This window comes from Patagioenas fasciata, chromosome 19, assembly GCF_037038585.1.
Source record: "Patagioenas fasciata isolate bPatFas1 chromosome 19, bPatFas1.hap1, whole genome shotgun sequence".
In the NCBI taxonomy this organism is placed as follows: domain Eukaryota; kingdom Metazoa; phylum Chordata; class Aves; order Columbiformes; family Columbidae; genus Patagioenas; species Patagioenas fasciata.
The window spans coordinates 12,194,539-12,216,405 of record NC_092538.1 but is presented as its reverse complement, the minus strand read 5'-3'; the positions used below and the strand labels follow the sequence as shown (position 1 = coordinate 12,216,405).

Here is a 21,867-nt window from a genome sequence, read left to right as displayed (position 1 = left end):
AGGTTGCTCTGATTTGGATTTAACCTCTGGCTGAGGAAACCTTTCTGCTCATGGAAGTGCCACCCAGAACGGCTTCTCTGAGCAGCTGGGCTGGGGCCGTCCCTGCCCAGACCTCACCTTGTACTGGAGAAGCACTGGGTGGGGTGTTTGCTCCTGCAGATGCCCTGGCTGCCTCATTAAGTTGTTGGAAAAGAGGATGTAACGTCAAATGAGGCACCTGGAAGAGTTTTTTTTTCTCCTCCTGTTGCTGTTGGGCACGTTGTGTTTGCGATGCAGTTGTTATGGAGCAAAGAAACTAGCAGAAACATGACAAAGTTCGTTTATGGGCAGTACAGTTTTACAGGGCTGGGTGATTATTTTGCAGTTCAGAGCTGTTCCAAGGGAATTCCTTGCACGGGAGGATCTGTGCGCTGCCACGAGGCTTTACCAGGCACTCGTGTTCATAGCAAACTTCAGCCTCCTCCGTGGCAGAGCACAGGGACACCACCACGTTTAATTTGAAGTGCGGATGTGGGTGCAAAGGCAAAAAGGGGAGGGCCCGGGAAGTAGACAGGTGTGAATGGGATGTGGGAGGGCTGGGCAGCAGTGTCACCTCTCCTTCACCTCCTGGGGAGAGCGCAGCCCGCGGACACCTGCCCGGACAGGTAAATCCCATGCCCCAAACGCCTCCTCTTTGCGCTGCAGCACCGGCAAAGTCACTGGGTGAAAACCAGGTTAGTGCTGCTCTGACCGCCTGCCCCGGAGCTGCGACAGGGCTTTATCAGACCGTGAGCACGAGTCCTCAGCGTGGGGCTGCGGTCGCTCCCAGGGAGTGGGGCTCCTTGGTGCTTATCACCTCCGCCATTGCGAGGAGGAGCAGAGCCGGGAATCCCCATCCAGGCTGCGTGCTGGCTGCTGGCCAGAGGGCTGGAGCAAGCTGGTGCTGGGCTCCTGGTCCCCGGGTACGTGCTGGCAGCCTGGTGCTGGTGCAGATGGTGCTGCCAGAGCACCGAGGCTCAGCCGCCATCCGCAGTGCTCCAGTGCAGATGGGGCTCTGGCCCTGCTGGGGCCATTCCTGCTCGCATCGGCCGGCACCAAGCACATGCATTGCTGAGGAAGGGCCAGGTCAACCCCACAGGGGAGCAGGTGTCCTGCTGCCCACAAGGGCAATGGCCTCTCCAGGGATACCGAAATACAGCCGAGCTATTTCAGCAACTTTAAAAATGTCCGTTTGGAGTGCGTGCAAATGTAATGTGCAGTTGCACAACAACACCTGGCTCGCAAATGTGTGGTCTTTCCAGACTTGTTCTGCCAGTCCAGCCAGATGGCTGGATCTGCTGGAAATTTCGGCAGGAAAAGCAGCGGTGGTCGCACGGGGCTGCGCTCCCCACCGCTGCCCGGTGCTCCCAGCGCTGCCGTCCTGCTCGGCGGGTCAAAAGGGAAAGCATTGTCCGTCCCCTGCGGACAGCAAACACGCTCCGTCCTTTGAAGCCTTTGAGCGGATTTGGTTGGGCTGGCGGTGGAGTTTGAGGAGTACACAGAGAGGAATGCAGAAAGTGCTTGCGTTGGGAGGCTGGGCTGTTTGCAGATGTTGCCGGCTCCCCGCTGCGCCGCGGTCTGGCCACCGCAGCAGGCATAGGGAGCCGGAGGAGTCCCCATGCCAGGCAGGCGCAGGTTTGGGCATCGCACATTGATCCCGTGCCCTGCTGCCATGGGATTTCCATGCTGCATCTGCTGGAGGTCTGTGCGAATGGGAAAAGGTTTGGTGAGGGAAGAGGTGTGAGTCGTAAAGACCAGCAGCAGCAGAGAGGAGCACCGTAACAGTTCAGCATCCTAAACGAACGTGTCGCTGCCAAGCACCTTGAAATGCTCTCAGTGGCCAGAGACCTGCAAATCTGAGGGCTCACTGGTCTGCAAAGGTCTCGGGGAGCCTTGATATCCCACCATCCTCCTAGCATGACAGGCCAAGGAGTGTGATGCTCCACATCCCGCAGTGGAGCGACCAGGGCTGCAGGTGCCATCAGGTCCATCCCTGTGCAGCCACCGCAGCAGAGCCCGGCCCGCAAACCCTGCAAGCTCCTCTGCACCACTTGCCCTGCAAAGCTCCTTTGCAGGCGGATTCTCAAGTCGCCCGTTTGCCTCCTCACTGTTGGTGCTATGGGATCTCCTGTGCAGATGAGGTGGGGAACACATTGCCCCCGGTCCTCTAGGGACAAAGGACGGACACTTCGTGGAAGGAGTCTGTTTTCATCGCGTGTGGTCAGGTTAAATATCTGCCATGAACAGACTCAGCCACAGACTGCATTGCATGGGCTGGGGAGCTGGGCTGGCTACTCCTTGGTGCAGATAGGTGAACAGCCAAATAAAAGCTCAAAGCTGACGCTCCCGGAGGCAGAGACCCATGGGAGGCTCCGGGGCTTGGACAGCACAGGGAGCCCGGCTCCCCTCAGCGCTTGCATTTTATAAATGAATGGTGCATGCTCATTCAATCTGGAAGGGCAATTTTCCCCCTCTGCGGACGGTGGAAGGTGGGCAGGTCCTGCAGCACCGGGGTGAAGGAGCGGTACGTGCTGCCATGAGCCAGCAATGGGGGTGCTGTGGGGGCCACCAGCAATGGGGGGGAGAGGTCTCTGACCTCCCAGACTTAATTTCTCTGACCCAGGAATCAAACTTAAAGGTCAGAAAACTTAAATGTGCACTAGAGAGTTGTCCCACCCCGGTACGTGTGTAATACAGAGCCACGCAAATCTGAACTTCAGACATTTCACATTATCTTCTCATTCCAGCAACTTTGGTTTTACTTTTATACTTAGAAAAATTAATTCTCCTCTGTATAATTAATATGCTGATCAAATGGATTCTTAATTACAGATAAATCACTGATCTACACACTCAACTGTTATGCTTTTCAAGTAATAAAAGAGATCATTTGTCTTCCTCAGATGAACAGAGACCAACTAGCACATCATTTCCCCCTTTATGAAGAATTCATTTGCCTTAGAAAGAAGGTCTTTAAAAAAACATTGCAAGCATTTCTTGAATAGGGGATCAAAGCTCCCACACTGCTGGAAACCATTTTTGCTAAATAAGATGTGGGTAGGGGGAAAAAAAGTAAAAGTTTTTTGGAAGTGGTTGGGATTATGACACCCTTGGGAAGGACGAGGACGTGGGGTCAAGAAGTTGTGACCAGGTTAGCAACACAGGGAACAGAAGGGGAGGACAAAGGAACAGAAAGTGGAAATGGACAGCTGAATGAGGAAGCATGTTTCTTTGCCGAAAGAGAATGGATGCTACATCAATTCATACTGAGAGCTGAAGGATCAGGGCCTGTTAATGGATTGGGGGACACAGCAGGGATCAGAGGTCGTGAGTGCACTCAGCCTGGCTAATTGACTGTTATGTGCATATTAGTGATGAGAATGGAGTAGGATAGTGGGACATGCGGAGCAGATATGCAAAAGTTCTACTGATAAGCACTGGCCTGTAATTCCCGTCTTATACCTGCTAAACAAATGCACCCACACACAAAAGAGCGTGGCCGTAGCTGGGGTTCTTCAGGGGGGGACCCCATGGTGACAGGTGAGCACCTCTGACCTGACTGTGCATGTCATGACATGAACTTGCTCACTAGATTTGCTTTGCAATTCTAGGGGGGGCTTTATTTCAGTCCTACACATTGGGCACAGCCCAATGACGTGAGCAACGCTTCTGCATGCTGGGAGAGGTCCCCCTGCACCAGCCCCGCTGCTCATCTGTTGTCAGCGCTGACTTGGCAATTAGTGCCAAGTAATTGATAGAACCGCACTGGGAAGCAAGGCTAAACCCCACGTCGTGACAAGGGCAGTTTTGCTTTGCATTAACTGAAATTGTTCCACTTTTGTACTTCACCAGCTTCTCCCCTTCACTCCCGACACACAACGTGACCCTTTGCAGCTTGAGTCTCAGCACTGGCCCTTCCGATGGCTCCAGGACAGACTGACGTCCGTGTAGGGAGGCTGGTCCCCAGGGCCACACGTGCTGCTGGGGGCTGCTCCTGCCAATGGTCCCTCGCTCCTGGCACATGGTTTTCTGCCTGGACAGTGCCCGGGAGCAGAGCTCCTTCCTCCAGCCCCAAAGGGATTTATTTCTCAGTCGACTGATAAAGAGAGTATCTTCAATTTCCTCACTCTTGAATCTGCTGACAGCATCTCTTGGCAAGTGATGGATATTGGAGATGATTTATAGTTCTTTGTTACACAAATGCCTCCGCATTCTTCCCTGTCCTCTCGCAACAAGCCTTAGTCGCTTCTCCCAGCAGAAAAGCAAGAGCTTCAGCCCAGGAACAGCCCGAAGGACGCGGCGTCTCTCCTGCACTGGCTTTGTTGGTTGTAAATGCACCATCATGGACACAAACGAGGGAAGCGGCAGCACCATGGGGCTCTGCACCCACCCGGGTCCCCGTGCGGCTGCTTCCACCCATCCGCCGGCAAGTCAAAAGGTTGGCAAAGAAAAACCGCTATAAATCTGGCAGATAGGGGTTGTGGGGAGGATTGTGTTTATGCGATTTTTCATCTCAAAGTTTGTAATTAAAGTAGTGAGTGCTACAGGAGGAACAGCTGCTGCCTGCATCTCTTACAGTTCTCAGATTTTGGCAACATAAATGTGCAGGTCTTGAGAACTTTATTACATAAAATAGTTTTTTGTAAATGCTGTTGTTGCTTAATTGGATTTCTGTTTGTTTTACTTCAAGAACAGCAGGAAAAATACCTGTACTGTTTGATCTGATACAGACTACTAGGAGACTTACCTGTACTATTGGGTCTCACAGTTTATCATAATGAATAAATGTATGAATTAAATAAATTCTGATCTTAATCTGTGCAGTTTTTTGATTCCCCTGAGCAGCTGAGCCAGTTGCGGGGTTGCTCCTGCCATTGCCTCCAGCGTTTCTTTCTTCAAGCAGAGTTGTGAGGCTGGATTGTATCAGTGGAAATCGAGGACTGAACAAATTACCCAGGCACATTCCTGACTTTAATTTGGGTGTCACTGGGACTGCTAAGCAGCTTCACACCAAACAGGTGCTGAAATGTTCTATTGATGTGGGTCTTAAAATGAGGAGCATAGGATTGAGCACTAAGTGTTTTTAACCAAATAGGTTTGAATCAGACCAAGAGAGAACATTCCTCTGCTTTCACCGAGAAAGGCAGAGCCGCTTGTTGCAGATCACAAAGGGACTTCCCCATCGATCCATGAAGAGAATATAAAAAAAGGGATGATCCAGGCAATGAATAGTGCAAACAAGCCACTGTTTTACCTCGTCCGAAATGTCTAGGGCCTAAGTTTACATCTCTAAGCAGCAGAGTGGTTGTGCCCAGCAGAGCTGATAATCTCCACATGCCAGCGCTGTGATGGATAGAAGGGAGTTTGTCCCATCAGCCCTTTGAGACCCGCTAATGATACTGTAAATCACCAAAGCACAGACACACGCGAACAAAAACTTCCCACAAAAGCTTTTGTCCTCCTCTTCAGTTGAACCCTTCCTTAAACATAGGTGAAGCAGTCAGTGCAATTAACTCGCCATCAGGAATACACAAAAGGACAAAACACTGCAATCGGCCTATAAAGATGTAGAACAGTTTTATGGCGTATATGCTGGATTGGATATTTCTGATTCGTGTAGACCTCATGCAAATGATTAAAAATAAAAAAGGAAACGGGGTATCAAGAAACACCACCCTGCGGTGGGTTCCCCCGCCAGCTCCTTCCAGCCCCTGTTACTGCAGCAGAGCTGGAAGTGGGGAGAAGGGACCCACAGCCACACCTCCGGCCCAGAGCCCCCCGGGGCTGGGGCTGGCCCTGCAGCAGGGACGGGAGCACAGCTTTCGCCCCTCGGGATGTGGGTAACGGCTGTGCCCGCCTCGGGGTGTCTTCCCCGGTACCCCGGGCCTGGTGCGGCCTACAGCGGATCGCGGCCCGGCGAAGCCTGACCACGCGGTTGCCACGGCAACGCGGCGCCATGACACCCCGCGGGGTGGTTGCTACGATACCCAGCCAGGCACGTGCTCGCTACTTCCGGCGGCGCCGCGGGGCGTGCTGGGTAGTGGCAAGATGGAGGCCCAGGAGCTGTTCCGGCGGCTGGGCGCCGGTGCTCGCTTTGATGTGCGGCGCTTCGGGCAAGATGCGCGGCGGTTCGGGGTGCGGAGCCACCGGGGGGAGGCCGGGACGGGCGCGGGCAGCGTCCCCTGCGCGACGTGGGCCCCAGGGCCGCGTCCCTTCCGCGCGGCGGGACCGCGGGCCTGCCTGCGGCCTGATCGTGTGGGCTCTGGCCGGGGCTTCTCACCGCTTCCCGTGCTCTCTCCCTCAGGTGATAAAAGGGAGCGGCGGTGGCGTCTCCCTGGAGAGCCTCGACTTCTTCGGGCACGAGGAGGAACCCTCCCTGGGGTCTGACAAAAAGGGCTGGGGGCTCGCAGGGGCTGAAGAGGGAAAGGGTGGAGAGCAGCAGGAGAATGGAGTGGGAACAAACCATGAAGAGATGGCAGGAAAGAGAAAAAGAACTGCAGAAAGCAGCAAAGGGAAAAGAAATAAGAAAAAGAAGCGAGGTATTTATGTATTCCTACATGTCCCTGGCAGAATACCCTGTTTAAGTTTATACTTAGTTGTTTGAGTTTCCTTTAAATCTGTAAGTACTGTATGTCATTTTACCAGAAGGAAGGAAGCTTCTGGGTTCTTTGACTGGCTTGTGTCAGAGCCGATAAAATAAGTGGACCAAGATTTGGTGTTAAGGCATGGGGATGCTGTTCCCATCCTTCCAGAGCCGCATTTAACGTCAGTGAGAAAGAGAAACATGGTTTTGAGACCTTTTTTGCCAAATAGTTTTTGATGAGATTTTACTAATGGAAGTATCAATTTCTTGAAACTTCCAGAAGCAGCATCAGTGCCAGAGTTGTCAGAGAATAATGGAATAAAGTGGATGTCCTCTCTGGAAGCAAAATTTGAAGATGCAAAAGACAAAAAACCTACTGCAGAAAAACTTGAACGCTTGAGAAGGGAAAAGGTGGGACCATGGAATTCTGATGTACTTGGTTTCTTTGGGTGTTTCATCTGAAAACTGAGGTTCATTTATGGTGATTTCTCTTGGGAGGAGTGTGGCTGAGTATGGGGAAGAAAAAACCACAAGATGAATCCATATATGTTTAGGTTTATGCTGTCAAAGAATGAAAGGCAGAGTTTGTCTTTTGCCTTTTAGATAAACCGCTTCAGAAATAAACACAGGATTAACGTTCAAGGAACGGATCTTCCTGACCCAATTGCCACGTTTGATCAACTTCAAAAGGAATACAAAATCCACCCTAAGATCATGGAGAACATTCAAGCTGCTGGCTTCCAGGCTCCAACGCCGATCCAGATGCAGGCAATTCCCGTCATGCTGCACGTGAGTTTCCTGGTACCGCGTTTTGCTACAGGGAGTATGGCAGAATTTGGAGAGCAGCCTCTTTTGAGTCCTGGCACTGGTTAGTTGCTCAGCTTTAGAGATATATCAACTGTATCAGAGTTCAAAACTTGGTCATTACGATATTCTTGACCTGTGCTTTTACTAATGTATTTTGGGTTAATTGGTAATATTAATATTTACATGAACGTGATTTTTTTTTACTCTTTTTTTTTGTAGTAAAATGTAACACCCTTCTTGTTTTTCTTACAGGGTCGGGAACTTTTAGCTTCAGCTCCTACTGGGTCTGGAAAAACGTTGGCATTTTGTATTCCTCTCTTGGCACATCTGAAACAACCCAGGAACAAAGGATTCAGGGCAGTGATCATCTCGCCTACCCGAGAACTCGCGAGCCAGGTCTGTGGAGGGGAAAGGGGTTGTTGTCGTGTTGGTGTACTTCAGGTTTTCACTCTGAATCAGTAAAATAGTAGCTACATGGTTAGAGTCAAAACATGGTTGTCAGATCTGTGAGAACTTTCAGGTGGATAATCTGTGTTAGAAAACTGCGTTTTATTGTGCTAAGAAGACCAGACAACTTTCTCTTAACACTGGGGTCAGAGTGATGCTTGGAATTGTAATTTAGGGATTGCCTGCAGTTTTTCTGGTGAGCAACTGAAAACCTAATCCCTGTTGCTGCCTTTTCAGACGCATCGGGAGCTGGTGAAGTTGGCTGAGGGCACTGGCTTCAGAATCCATATGATCCACAAGGCAGCTGAAGCAGCCAAGAAGTTTGGGCCCAAGTCTTCTAAGAAATTCGGTAATTGTTTTAACTACTGCAGTGCTTCTGAAAATTTGAAAAATGCCGCTGACTTTTCTCTTCTGGCCTGTGTGGTTTTAAAGAGATTGGGTAACATCACTCAAGACGTGCAGTCTGTTGCTCAACACCGAATAAGTAGCTGGCGTGGCAGAAACGGGACCTGAGCCAGACAGTGGGCCCTGCGGTGTTGCACCTGCCGCAGATGGGGTTGGAACTTGCATTTCTCAGGCCTCTGTTTATTTGTTTTATTTTGTGTCTTTTTTTAATGTTTTGCCCTTTTTTTTTTTCCTATAGATATACTAGTTACTACTCCAAACAGACTCATTTATTTGCTGAAGCAGGATCCTCCAGCAATAGACTTGACCAGGTACCGAGAGCCTTTGTCAAAATCTGGCTTTGCTACTGGCTTTGCCGCCGAAAAGTGGATGCGTGCGTTGTCCTTGCATCTGTGACGCTCTGTTAGAATTTTTGCCTTCTCCACAAGTGCCTCTCACTAAAAAGAAAACCTCTGTGTTCCTAGTGTGGAGTGGCTGGTGGTGGATGAGTCAGACAAGCTGTTTGAGGACGGGAAGTCGGGGTTCCGCGATCAGCTGGCTTCCGTCTTCCTGGCCTGCACGTCCCACCTGGTGAGAAGAGCCTTGTTCAGCGCAACCTTTGCGCAGGACGTGGAGGAGTGGTGCAAACTCAACCTCGACAGCGTTGTGCTGGTGTCTGTTGGAGCGAGGTAGGCGTGTGCTAGTGAAATAAGTTGGTTGTGCAATATTTTTTCTAGTGTTTATAAAAATGCGGATAAACTCTAACGGTAGTGCGCTTCTGTTGGATTTCTGCTTTCAGAAACTCTGCAGCAGAGACGGTAGAGCAAGAGCTGTTGTTTGTTGGATCTGAGACAGGAAAACTAACGGCAATGAGAGAGCTCATTAAAAAGGTAGTTTGGAGAGATTGGTTTGGCAAAAAAAAAGATCCTCTGAGGTGTAAAATACTGGGGCTGGTTAAGTCTCTTTAGTGGCTCAGTGTCTGCAACCAGTAATGGCAGGAAAAGAACATGAGCCTTAAGCTGATTCTTTTGCAGGGTTTTGCTCCTCCCGTCCTTGTGTTTGTACAGTCTATCGAGAGGGCTAAAGAGCTTTTCCATGAACTCATTTATGAAGGCATCAACGTGGATGTCATCCATGCAGATAAAACTCAGCAACAGGTAGGAGGATATAATTTCTTTTCAAGAAACTCTTTAGGAAGAAAGGTAAAAGTGAGTGTTGGAATATAACTTCAGGTAGGTTTGACAATAAATTATTGCAGGTTTTAATTTAAAAGTTTAGTTTTATTTGTTAACATCATGACAACTTTTAGGAAACAAGTTCACCTCCTTTCTCAAACGGCTAATTAGGCTGTTTCTGGGTATCCTTCTTGTCTTTTCCCAGAGAGATAACGTAGTCCGCTGTTTCAGAGCTGGGAAGATCTGGGTGCTCATCTGCTCAGCCTTACTAGCTCGAGGGATTGACTTCAAAGGAGTGAATATGGTCATTAATTATGATTTGCCAACGAGTGCCGTGGAGTACATCCACAGGATAGGTGAGCGATTGTTCACAAGTTATGTCCTTTTTCTCTTTTCCTGGATCTTTAATGTAGATGCTCTTGTGCATGAGCAAAATCCTGAAACCAAGCCTGTTGCGGCAGCACCAGCTTCTGCATCACTGGAGACACTTTATATCTGGGCTCAACCTTCAGTAAAACTGCTTTACTTTTTGTCAGTCTTCTATGAACCTTAAAAACTTGTCTGCTTCAGGCACAGCGGTTCCCCAGGAGCAGTGTTTGGGGGCTGTGTGCCCGTGTGCTGGCCGCACTAACGCAGCGGCAGGCTGGGCTGTGGAGGGGAGGCGAATAAAGGGAGGTATTGAAAGTAAAATCTCTACTCTCTGCTGCAAAATTTGTGTTTCTCAGGTCGTACTGGAAGAGCGGGACACACAGGAAAAGCCGTCACTTTCTTTACAGAAGATGATAAACCTTTGTTACGGAGGTAAGTTGCAAACATGATATGGTAAAAATGCTTTTCATTTAGATTTGTTGAAACTATTCAGATGGAGTCATCAGTTTCATTTAAGCCTTTTATGCCTTTTTGTTTCTTCCTTACCTTATTTCAAACTTGTTTATATGTCTTTATTTCTTTCTTTTAAAAAGACCCACAACAAAACCAAACCAACGAAGCAGGCAGCTGTTAGGGACCGACGTTTCCAGAGCAGATGCTCATCTCTTGTCCATGCGCTCCCTGCTGGAGCTGATCTCTCCCCTCCTCTCCTTTGCAGCATAGCCAGTGTTATCCAGCGAGCCGGCTGTCCTGTGCCAGACTACATCAAACACCTCCCCAAGCTGCAAAGGTGCGTTCATTTGAATAATCTCCCCATTTGTTCCCCATTTTTAAAGCTGCATGAGTGGTGCTGGGTGTGTAAAGGTTACAATGATTTGGTTCTTAGCAATATAGTTGCAGTTTAGCTGCAACAGGCATTTTAAACAGCGTGATTGTGGCTGGTTTTTACCCAGAGGAAAGTGGAAACAGAATTCTTGTGGTTTTCCCGCAGTTAACTATTTTCTTAAAGAGTTCCCTGAAATCTGCCTCACACTTCTAGGCCGGTACTCATGAATTGGCCTTCTGATACATGAAATAAAGTTCTTTCTGAGTTACCTTTAGAATTTTTTTTAATTAGCGCTTCTTTTCATGCTTTTTCATAACTTCTAATAGTTTATGAAAGTATAAATCCTTATATATATACATTGGATTCATTCAAACAAACTTTATTATAGTATGTATATCCTGGAGATAACGTGGCTGAATTAATCTCAGAATAAACAACACTGAAAATATGTTCAGACCCGTAAATTCTAACAACCGGCAAAGGTTTTCACTAGGTATTATATTTACTTCGGATATTAATTTTTACCCTTTGAAGAACTTTAATCCTTCTTCACCAAATGTTGTTCTCAGCAAACAAAAGAAGAAGTTCATTAAGAAACCACTGACAAGAGAATCCATTTGCACCACCCCTCAGTGCTTCTTAAAAAAAGCCAAAAGAAAAATGTAAGTAGTTTTTTCTCGAGAGGCGGTAAGAGATGCTGTTCATCCAGGAAAGGCTCAGCAAGCTTTTCTTGCGCTTTGGAACGCTGCTACCTAAGGATATATGTTCAGCCGTGCTAATATGTTGTAAAACAACTAATGTCTGTGTCACTGCTATATACTTCATCTTTTTTTATATCTAATGTTCGGGTGTCTTAGTCTCCAATTTTTTTCTTGTAGGAAAACTACAAAGGAAAATATTAAGGAAAAAAAGAAAGTTAAAGAAGATAAAAAAGGCAGTAAATTACAGACTGTGTGAAAAGCTGAATGGATGGCAAGAGGCTGCTCGTGAGCTGGGGCTGACACCCGTGTCCGTGCTGGAGAACAAGAATGACGGCAGCAGCAAAGGTGAAGGGAGAAGAATATTTCTTACGTTTCCTCTGGGTGAGGATGGATGTCCACATGCAAGAAAGTCTCTACTGAAATACCAGTAGTGGGTTCCTGAATGCTTCTTCTAGAAGCTGAAGAGTGTTCTCTTGCAGTAAATGCTTCATGTTTCTGAACAATAGTTCTAAAATAGCATCTGTTTGTGTTACTACCACGCAGTTTTGTATCTCTCCTTGGAAGTACTGTCAGGTCGGTGTTCACGTCATCCCTAATATGTTTGTCAGACTTCCAGAAGGTTCAGTGGCAGAAAACACACAAATCTTACTGTGAGGCTTCCCTGGAGACTTTAAAAAACAAAACCAAACCCACTTGTATATGAAAGTAAAGCCTTATTCCTTCTACTGTTTTGCTTCCATAAAATAAGTTTGGGATAACTAGTACTTCACATGTCTGTAAGCTCAGTAATTTTGTACTGTTTCATATTTAAGCCTCAAACCAGAATAAACAAGGTCATAAAAGATGCTAATACAGAGAGCTGCCTGTCTATCCAGCCTCGATGAGCAAGTCTGCAGGTGTTTACATGTTACACATTTTCCACCTCCTCCTCTTCTGTGTTCTCAGTCCCCTGCGATGGTGCCAGAATTCTGGTAATGCAGAAGTGGCTTCTTTGCAGCTGTAATCCTGTACCAGATTGCCTTCTTGCTTTCTCATACTTGATCCAGTTTGGAAATGGAGCCCAGGCCCGTGTAACTCATTCACAGCAGAGCTCGGGTAATTAATTACTCTGCCCAGGTGCCAATTGATGTTTTGTGAGAAAGCGATGAGGCCTTTCTGCATCCTGCTCTGCTTATTCCTGGGCTAGACTGAAGTTTGAGTTGGTTTTGCTTTGTTTGCAGAATTTCATCTTGTACTTAGGTTATATAGGAACTAAGGCCTTCATTTGGACATCTATGAACAAATTTGCCCCTATATTTAAATACAAATGCAGTGGTGTATTGTGATAAACACCTGCCTGCTGCATGATGTTGATGGGTACAATGTGGAATATCTTTAACAATGTGGAATATCTTTAACAATGTGAACGGGAAGTTACCAATATTCAGAATAAATGTGCCTATTCCAATAATAGTAGCAGGGAAGAAAGCAAGCTTTTGATAATGAGCAGCTTTGTGCAATTCTAATTCTGCAGGAAAATGTGCCACATTTCTCTTTAGCTACACAAAATTTTCAGCTCTCATCTTAAAACTCTTTCAGGCTCTCCAATATGATTTCTGACACTGATCAGTAGCTTAGTGAGAAGTTTAAGCAGTGGCCTTTCTCGGGATTTATTCCCCTGTGAAGTGCGGAACTCCAGAACTCCCACTTTTCCATGTATTGTAGGAAGCTTGGGCTGATCTATGAATGGAGGGGAGCTGCTTCTGCACAGCTCTGTGCCTGTAAATCAAATCACACCTCACCAGGGGTGCTTATTTTACACTATGAGGTTTTTGGGCTGGTACAATTACCAGGTAATCAGTTTTTCCAGTCCCCTCAGCAGGGACAGGTGCAGCAGAATCCCCTGGTTTCCTTTTCAGGAAAAACATATTTGTTTTTAGATGCCTGAAGTTAAGTTTTATCAACATAAAATCTCGATTTTAAAAGCATTCTTGAAGAGAAGGCAGGGCCCCTTCAGCCCCGGCCGCCCGGGTGTCTCTTCCCGCCGCGGCCGCTCGCTGCGGGGCCGGTTGGCTCCGTGCTGCGGGGTCGGGCCGTGGGGCTGTGCCGTGGGCTCGGGCCGTGGCTGCGGGTCCCGGCTGTGGCCGTGGGGTCGGCCCGCGGGGCCGTGCCGGGGGGTCGGGCCGTGGTGCCGTGGGCGGGCCGCGCCGGGCCCGGCCCCGGAAGCCGGCGCCGCTCAGCTGACAGGCGCTGCCGGGCCGGAGCGGGAAGATGGCGCTGCGGCCGGGACCCGGCGCGGGGGGCGCCGGCGGGGCGGCGGGCGGCGCGGGCGGCGGAGCAGCGGGGGCCGCCAGGTCGGTGGCGGCGGAGCACGGCGGGGACCCCGGGCCGGGGAGCGGGGCTGGGGGGCTGCGGCCAGCGGGGTGTGGGGCCGCAGGTGAGGGGGGGGCGTGTGGAGAGGAGGAGGAAGAAGACAGGTGGGGTAGAGGTGGGGGGTGTGGGACGGGGACTGGGGGTCACAGGCGGGCGATGGAGGGACTGAGGGGGACAAGGATGGGGGGAGCTGGGGGGTGATGAGGGGAAGAGGTGAGGGGGAGACTTGTGGGGTGGGGGCTCGGGGGACGGGTGGGATGTGGAGGCAGAGGGGACCAGGCCCAGGCGGGGGATGGGGGGGTCCCAGGTGGAGTGTGGGTGTCCCGGGTGTGGGGATCCCGGGTGGGGTGTGGGGAATGCAGCCATGGTGGTTTGACAGGTTGTGTTTGCCCTTTGGGAGCCGCCTTATCCCCCAGCTGGTCCAGGCACGGGCAGTCGTAGCCCACAGGTTCCACAGTCTCAGATTTTGGGCTGGAAGGGGGTTTCGGGATTTCCCAGCCCTGCCCGGTGCCGCTGGTGCCGGCAGTGATAAGCTGGCTATCGGCAGCGATAAGCTGGCTATCGCCACCGGGCAGGTTGGTGGCCGCTGCAGCCCTCGCTCGCTGTGGCTGCTGGGGTGGCTTCTTTCTCCATCCCACAAAAGGCACCTCAGCAAAGAGGGAGGACTGAGGAACGGTGTCAGGAGAAATAAACAGCGGTAAAAAAGGTGTGTGACCACGCCGCTGTGTTTTTGGAAAGGTTAGGAAGCTATAATTCGCTACCTTTGAAGGCTTAGTAGTGTTGGGTTTTTACGTAGGCTCTCGCGTGCTGTTTATCTGTCGCCCTAATTGTAGGAAGGCTGGGTGAATTTTGCATTCGACGAAGGGAATTTAAGTTCATTGAGTTGTCTGGGATGCCTGAAGCCTGCGGTTTGTGGGTGTTTCAGGGAACGTGCCGGGGTGTCTGTGCCTGTCGGCTGAGCCGCTCGCTGCTCCGCGCTGGGGAACAGACCCAGGGCAATTTAATAGCAGGGTAACAAAGGTGCTGTTAGTGGACTATAGGTTTTGAAGAATAAAAGGGTTTAAAAATCCTTGTTTCCCATTGTTAGTATTTCAGTTTATTTGAGAATGAAGTCTGGAGGTGCATTTCCGTTCTCTGTGTCTCTGTGGGTTCTTTGCCTTGTTTTCACTTCAGTTTTTGTGGATTTCTGCCATTCAAAAGTGTTCTGACAGTCTGGATCGTGTTGATGGAGTTGTACTGATCGGGAATGAAGGGGTTTAAAAGTCCATTTGTAGGCAGGAGAGTGTTACATGCAGTTTGGAGCTTTTATAGTGTAGTACGAGTAGGATAGTTTGGGGGTTTTTTTTAAGATACTTATCTGACAGGGATTTTCAGATTTATATTATTACTCTTAGAGTTCTGTTATAGGGCAGTTGCTTTGTTTTCCTTATGCTTATTTTGTTTTGTGCAGCATGTAAGGTGCATTACGCACTTTGTTACTGTGTTACCCGAGGTGTTGGGACTCCATGAGCCTGGGTGATGCTGCTGCTGTTGAGAGGAGTAAGAAACTATATTCAAATAACATGCTGGATAATAGTCAATTAATCTATATGTTTCAAACATCTGGGGTGATAAGAGTTTCCATTGTGTAGAAAGCCTGTTTGGTCATTTTGCAGCATAGTTACCTGGCCATTGATGTCCTTTCAGTCCCCACGTGGCGCACTGGTCCTTACAGGCCACTTCATTTAGCTTACCCATGCTTTTTTTTTTCTTATTTTGTCTTTTGAATGTTAATTCTCCAGACAGTTTTCCATTTTGAGGTAACCGGAATTAAAATGTTTTCTATAAAGCCAGTTAGTTCTGACGCTGCTGCTGTCCCTGGGTGGTGATGGAGTTCCGAGGTTTGCTGTGGCACTTTGGCTCATCTCACCAACAGCTGGGCCTCGATTTGCTTCCTCGGCGATGAGGATCGGCTGCTCTAACTGGATGCGTATGGGCATTTCTTTGCATCTCTGAAAAGCAGTCTAGAAAGAAAGTTCCCGTTGCTTGACGAAGCGACTTGATGGGGTTCGTGTGTGTGGCTGATGTTGGCAGTTACACGGCTCAGTCCTGGAGCGAGGACTGTGATGAATCCAAGCCCTGCGTACAGACCGTGCTTTCCTGCTTTAAACTAAACTCTCTTCCAGTGCCCTCTAATTAGCTCTGGGGTTTTTTGTTTATTTATTTATTTTTTCCCCAACAGAGGCTTATAAATTATTAGTCAGGAGCTCGGCAGGAAGGGATAAATATTTAATAGTCTGGCCTTTATTTGCTTCCACCAAGCAGTGGTACCTTGCCATGCTTGTTCAGTTTACATTACGTCTGCTGATTTGGAAGACTTCTTGTTGACTGGATTGCATAATAGGAAAGGAAACCATGAAGCTACAGACGCTTTTCCATACTTGTGAGCTTTTAAAAAGTAACTTAATATTTCTTCATTCTGACAAAACTAAGAATAGTGTATGTGACCTGGACCTGGTGGCAAACGTAGGTGTGTGTTGGTTGTGGAAGGAGAAATTAGCACATTGGGGTCAGGGGAAAAGAAGAAGCTTCAGTATTAAGACTATTTTGCGTTAGAGGGTGAAATGAAGAGTCATACGTGTTGTCTTGGTGACCATGTAACCTGCTGTCTAGTGGGTAGGTGCAATTTGCTCCTGGATGCGTAATTTAAATTCCTTATTTTATCTTAATACTCATATTACGCAGCTCTTTCATATTTACAAACCAGGCCGGCTTTCAGAACTTCCTGCAGGTTTTGAGAAGTGGTGACATTTTCTCCTTTACTCTTCAGCAGTTTCTTTTACATCCACCCTTGTGCTGGGGAATGTTGAATATCTCTAAGTGTGCTTCTCTTTCATGGTATTTTAATGTAACAGCTGCCTGGGACGCTGCGTGGGGTTCTTGTTTGGTAAATTATTGCTGACGTGGGTTTCTGAGAGTTGCTTGCAAATGAGACTTTTAAAGTAGGTTCTTTTTTGCTCTTTGGCAGTGCAGCACATGCTCCTGTTTGAAAGCAAGGGTAGCAGTTTCCATTATGATTTCTGCAGTTCTTCCTCCAGGTGCGCTTGGCCCTTGATACTTGAATGAGTACCTTTTCCAAGGCACTATTTTTCTTGTAATTAGATGTAATCGAGAAAATGGAAACTATTATTTTGTGACACTCAGTGTTTCGCAGGCGGCCAAAATGCAGAAGTTGTGGGGTTCGGTGGATAGTTTATTTCTCTGCGGAAAACTCTTACTAAGCAGCTGAGAGCTATTGTTTGGTGCAGGTAATGGTCTTGCTGAATCACATCCTTCCAGCAGGAGATGCTTGTTCATCCTGCGGTGCTCACGGGCCTGAGCAGGGTGGACAGACTGCCCCGGTGCGGACAGACTGCCCCGGTGCGGACAGACTGCCCCGGTGCGGGCAGACTGCCCCAGTGCTGAAACTCTCTCGTGGGCAATGTCTGAGTCAAAGCCGTTGCAGTGCAGCTGTGCAGGATAAGGTCTATTTCTTCCCAGCATTGCAGGCGTCCAGTTATATTTGCACTAAAATTATAGACTTTGACGTATCCTTTTTTCTTCCTCCAGCTTCATGTTTCCTGTCGCAGGTGGTCTGGGCCCCCCTCAAGGTGTGTATGAACTTAACATTTTGAGCACAAAGCTCTTGACTTTGTTTAGATACATTAAACAGCTTAAAATAGTTCTGCACTCACACTCAGAAGCGTGATTATTAATTTCACTCCGTAGCTGTTGTTCCCCTTGAATTCAGTCCTGGTGAGCTGGCTCTTGCAACTCTATTTATACAATTTCTGTGCGATGTTGAAGAAGCGGCGTTACCAGAACGTATGTTAAAGATCTAGGGAAAGTACATCTTCATTTTTAACCTGAATTTGCCTTTAAGATTTTTGTGTTATTTTGAGTCTGGTATTTAACCTCTTTATGCTTCATGTACCAGCTGTGTATGCCCATAGTGTGTGGGTGTTGCAAGACCTGGTAAATATTCACAAAGCACAGCAAGACCCTGGGACAAGAGTCACAACCTGAGTGGAAGGTATTAATACAATAGGAGAGCCTCAACCTTTACCTTTGTTCCCGTTGCAGTGCTGTAGTTTAATTAATGGAAAAAACAGAGAGGACTTGCAGGGAAAGTGGAGGGTTTTCTTATAAAAATCCCAAGGACTGATTTGTGGGTTCTTCCTGAATGTGTCTTGTCCCTCGTGGGGTGTTTTTGTGTGTGATATTGTTATGGAATTTTATAATTATCTCATGGTGTGCTGGTAAACACTCTGTGTTAGTGTGTATCTCCTAAGACAGGAAAATATGAGCTATGAAAATAGTGAAATATAATCCACTAGGCTTTATTCAGTGAAGTAATACATTCCAATTTGTCCAATTTTGTTGAAGTTTAGCTTTTCCTGACCAATGTTTTAACCATTCTAATAGATGTAGTGGGATAATTAAGCTACGGGCAAGTTATCCAGCCAGATCAGAGTGTGCAGTTACGGTGTGAAATAATGAATGTCTTTCCCAAGACGTATCTTCAAAAGTGGCCAGATTGTAAGTTTTCCCTTTCAGGAGAAACAGACAATTATCAGCACCAGTCAAATCTTAATTGGAAATTACCATTTCAAAAATCACATGGAAATAAACCCACAGACAGTCCTGAGGATGGTGGGAGAATCCATCAGCTGAGTTACAGGGAAAGCCCCATCACCTTTCTTCCCTTACACTGACCAGTAGCTGAACTAAGGGAATTCTGTGGCTGCTTGCAGCGTAGCTTTTTTAAAATTTACTTTTTAAACCATCCTGCAAGACTGAAAGTTTCTTCCCTTGCTTTGCTGGTTTAGTAAGGGGAAAAAAAATAGAGAGATGGAAAACCGAAAAGCTTTCAGACTAACTGGGAGCTTACCCTGTTTGACGTTCCATTGCAGGGATGATTCCTATGCAACAACAAGGATTCCCGATGGTTCCTGTCATGCAGCCCAACATGCCGGGCATGATGGGCATGAATTACGGTTCCCAGCTGCCTCCTGGCCCCATGACCATGCAGGTTTGTGGCGATGGGACGTGGGGGGACGTGGGGTACCCGGGTGTCTGTCGGAGGTGGCAGCTGGTGCCACAGCCCTCCCAGCGCTGCCGTGGGCCGAGCGGCTGGAACGTGGCTGCACACTGAAGCGTGGGTGTCAGTCCGTAGTGGGACATCGTATTTTATAGTAGTCTCTTGGAAGATATTTCTGACAATTTCAACAATTCGCCAGGTTTTGTTGGGATCCGGATAGAGGGAGTGGGGGAGTTTGACACACATTACTCACTGTTGTAGAGAGAGCTGAGGGTGCAGTGCGAGGACAGCAGCAAGAATATTTAAAGTAACTCGAACATTATAGAGCCCACTCAAAGATGTCAGAATCTGCACTTTGATTTCATGGTGCGTGTTATGACACCAAAGTGCGATGGGAAGCGTGGTCTCTGAACAGGAAAGGAAACAAAAGCGTTGGCAAGATGCTGAAAATCCACCACATGCCACCTACTCCACAGTGTGGTTGGTAATAGTATCGAATCGTTACGTAACTAGAACTTAAAACTCCCAGAACACGCCTCTTCTAGGGTTTTAATTTTGCTTTGTGCTTTTTCTTCTTTGCTTTGGTTTTATGTACTTACCATTAAGGTGACGTATCATGTAGTATTTTAAATGAGACCTTTATAAGGTGATAAGAAGTGTCTGTGTACAGTCTGATCATGACCGATTCACTGAATTGTTTTAGCCCTTCGTAACTCAGATGCTGGAGTTAATAGAATTAAGTTTTGCAAGTGCAGGTGGCAATTCATAAGCTTGCTTTTTAAACACCCTGTTCTAGGGAGCACAGAATCTCTTAAATGTGCTGTATTTCCCCACTTGATATTTTCCCATTTGTCCTGCGTCCCGTGTTTCATTCTCATTCTTTCTCTTGCTTAGAGTAACTTTGCCTTTAACTCTGCTGTTGCTAATTGAGGAATAAGAACAAGATATGAGTAGCTTATATTATGTTTTCTCTCCTTTAATCTTTTGTTTTCTCTTTAGCACCATATGTGCTTATGTACAAATTTGCACTTTGCTGCAGTTTAATGTGTTGGCATGGCTTCGTAGCCAAATTGTTATGTGACAAACAGAATTCATTGGATCTTGCCATCTCCTTACGCTCCCTTCCCACTCCCTCCTGGAATTTATTAGATTAGGTTTGTAAAATTTATAGTAGGAAGATGTTTTTATAAGAGCTGGCCTAAAAATAATAAACAACTTTTGTTCTCTTCCTACGTGTTTTGATACCAAATACAAAATGGTTAGGAAAGTAAATTATTTTCTGGCTCCTATATTAGGCAAACCTTGCTGCTCTCTCTGCACCAGAATGGATTTAGCAGTGACTGTTTCTGCTATGGGTGCAGTTTATTCAGAGAAGTCTCCTCTTGGCTGTTGTCATATCCCGTCCTTCTCCCCTGGGTACGCGGTGTTTGCCCACTGACCACACTTTGCCAGCGTCCATCCTTGGTTAGGAGCGTGCCACTCCAGCGGGGAATTTAGAAGTATTATGCAATCACTTAGAACAGGAATCAAACCCCCAAGTAAACCCAAAAGCAGGTACCTTCCTGCTCTTGAGGTAGGTTGCATGGCTTTGAAGCTTTGATTTTTGGTGTTGGAATCCTTTACGAAGCACAAGCGGTTCCTGAGAGGGAGGAGTGCCATCTACCGAGGGAGCAGCGCTCTGCTCCGCGCTAGACGCCGCTCACCAGCTCTTAGCGCTCTGTGTTCATGACACCTCCCTGCTTTGTGTAATTGCCGCTGGTTTAGCTTTCCCTATGGAAAAAAAAAACCCTCTTGGGACTTGTATGATTTCTTTCGCTCCAGGGTGGCATGGCCTTGGGGCCGATGCCAGCGACTGGGATGCCTTACATGGGCCAGGCGTCGTTCCTGGGGATGCGCCCGGCAGCCCCCCAGTACAGCCCGGACATGCAGAAGCAGTTTGCCGAGGAACAACAGTAAGCAACGCTTTCCTGACTTTTGGGGAACGTTAAGGGAGAGATGTAGTCTGGAGGGGTAACCCACACAGGAAAAATATTGCTTGTTTCTCCAGCAGAGTAGTCTGCTTAAGGCTGTAGAATATTGTTGAGGTGATTCCGTTGCGTTTGAAGGCCATTTATGAAGTTAGTAGTGGCTGTCATACAGCTCCAAGAAGAAGAAATGTGTACACTAAGCCATCTGAATTTGGGACAGAAGGAATGGAACAATGAAGCAGAAACTTGCCGTGAAAATTGTAATGAAAAGTTATTTTTAGATTTTTTTTAAAAAGTCGTTTTGCTTCAGGAAGAGGTTTGAGCACCAGCAGAAATTCTTAGAAGAAGAAAGAAAACGGCGTCAGTTTGAAGAGCAGAAGCAAAAGCTGAGACTCCTAAGCAGTGTGAAACCCAAGGTACGTCCTAGAAAATAAGCAGGCTGTTTCTTTCTTCAGGTTTTTGTTTTCAATGGCTTTTAATGGGATGGGCTTCTCAACAAGCAAATAAATGGGGAGCTTATATGAGACATCAGATTACGTCGTGAAAAGCATGTGGAGTAGTTAGTCCTTTACACACTCTTGGTGTGATGTTAAACAAAGTCTGGTGTTGAAACTGAAACCAGCTTTCGAAAAATAAGCCCACGTGCAGTGTAACATTTGGGAACAGATCAACTTTCTAGAATAGAGAATGTTCGTTTTGTTGTTTGTCAACTTTGGACAAAGTTGTGGACATTTGCAATGAGCTCAAAGGCTCTTACCGGTGAGAACAGAAACAGCTGAGTAAGGTTTGTGTGTTGCTTCTGTGCATTAAGCTATGGCTGAAGACTTGAAAACACCGTTATGGTGTAGTCTGCAAAATAAATGCTTTCTAAAGATGGGAGTTACTGCTGATAAGCTTCAGGAAGGCACCACTGGAGGAAAAACAAGTGTAACAGCAGGCACTGCTAGTGTTTGTATTGAAGAAGTGTGGATATTGAAAGCAAACTGCCCTGTCCTGTGAATGTTTAAAAATGTGTTCTGTGGTCTTTCAGACAGGTGAAAAAAGCCGGGATGATGCTTTGGAAGCCATTAAAGGAAATTTAGATGGTTTTTCTAGAGATGCTAAAATGCACCCAACACCAGCATCACATGCAAAGAAGCCAGGTTTGTCATTTTTCTCATCTTCCAGCTGAAAATAAAG

General features: G+C 47.4%; 2 protein-coding genes across 8 annotated transcripts in view; both read left to right on the top strand.

Moving 5' to 3' along the window:
• The first annotated feature begins 6,022 nt into the window (after positions 1 to 6,022).
• Positions 6,023 to 12,160, top strand: DDX52 (DExD-box helicase 52). 2 transcript variants are annotated; one of them, XM_065853468.2, is made up of 15 exons: positions 6,023 to 6,153; positions 6,323 to 6,557; positions 6,882 to 7,012; positions 7,205 to 7,390; positions 7,661 to 7,804; positions 8,093 to 8,204; positions 8,499 to 8,571; positions 8,725 to 8,928; positions 9,039 to 9,129; positions 9,274 to 9,396; positions 9,620 to 9,770; positions 10,140 to 10,215; positions 10,502 to 10,573; positions 11,179 to 11,271; positions 11,488 to 12,160. In XM_065853468.2, the coding sequence occupies exons 1-15, from the start codon at positions 6,067 to 6,069 to the stop codon at positions 11,564 to 11,566; spliced, it is 1,857 nt and encodes a 618-aa protein (XP_065709540.1). In that variant the 5' UTR covers positions 6,023 to 6,066; the 3' UTR covers positions 11,567 to 12,160. The 2 variants fall into 2 exon arrangements, with proteins under 2 accessions (XP_065709540.1, XP_071673078.1); XM_071816977.1 differs by lacking the exon at positions 11,179 to 11,271.
• Positions 12,161 to 13,534: 1,374 nt separating this feature from the next.
• SYNRG (synergin gamma) overlaps positions 13,535 to 21,867 on the top strand; it is a 34,844-nt gene continuing 26,511 nt past the window's right edge. For all 6 annotated transcript variants that reach the window (XM_065852889.2, XM_065852888.2, XM_065852887.2 and 3 more), the window contains exons 1-6: positions 13,535 to 13,643; positions 17,251 to 17,291; positions 18,594 to 18,712; positions 20,543 to 20,673; positions 20,999 to 21,104; positions 21,719 to 21,830. In XM_065852889.2, coding sequence (XP_065708961.1) covers positions 13,561 to 13,643; positions 17,251 to 17,291; positions 18,594 to 18,712; positions 20,543 to 20,673; positions 20,999 to 21,104; positions 21,719 to 21,830 — 592 coding nt within the window. In that variant the 5' untranslated portion in view covers positions 13,535 to 13,560. The remainder of the gene's footprint in view (positions 13,644 to 17,250; positions 17,292 to 18,593; positions 18,713 to 20,542; positions 20,674 to 20,998; positions 21,105 to 21,718; positions 21,831 to 21,867) is intronic.

Excerpts from the sequence above, each read along its gene's own strand:
- DDX52 (XM_065853468.2), top strand. The coding sequence starts at position 6,067 with ATGGAGGCCCAGGAGCTGTTCCGGCGGCTGGGCGCCGGTGCTCGCTTT. Across the intron at positions 8,929-9,038 it reads CTGGTGTCTGTTGGAGCGAG|AAACTCTGCAGCAGAGACGG; the intron begins GTAGGCGTGTGC and ends TTCTGCTTTCAG. Across the intron at positions 10,216-10,501 it reads GATAAACCTTTGTTACGGAG|CATAGCCAGTGTTATCCAGC; the intron begins GTAAGTTGCAAA and ends TCTCCTTTGCAG.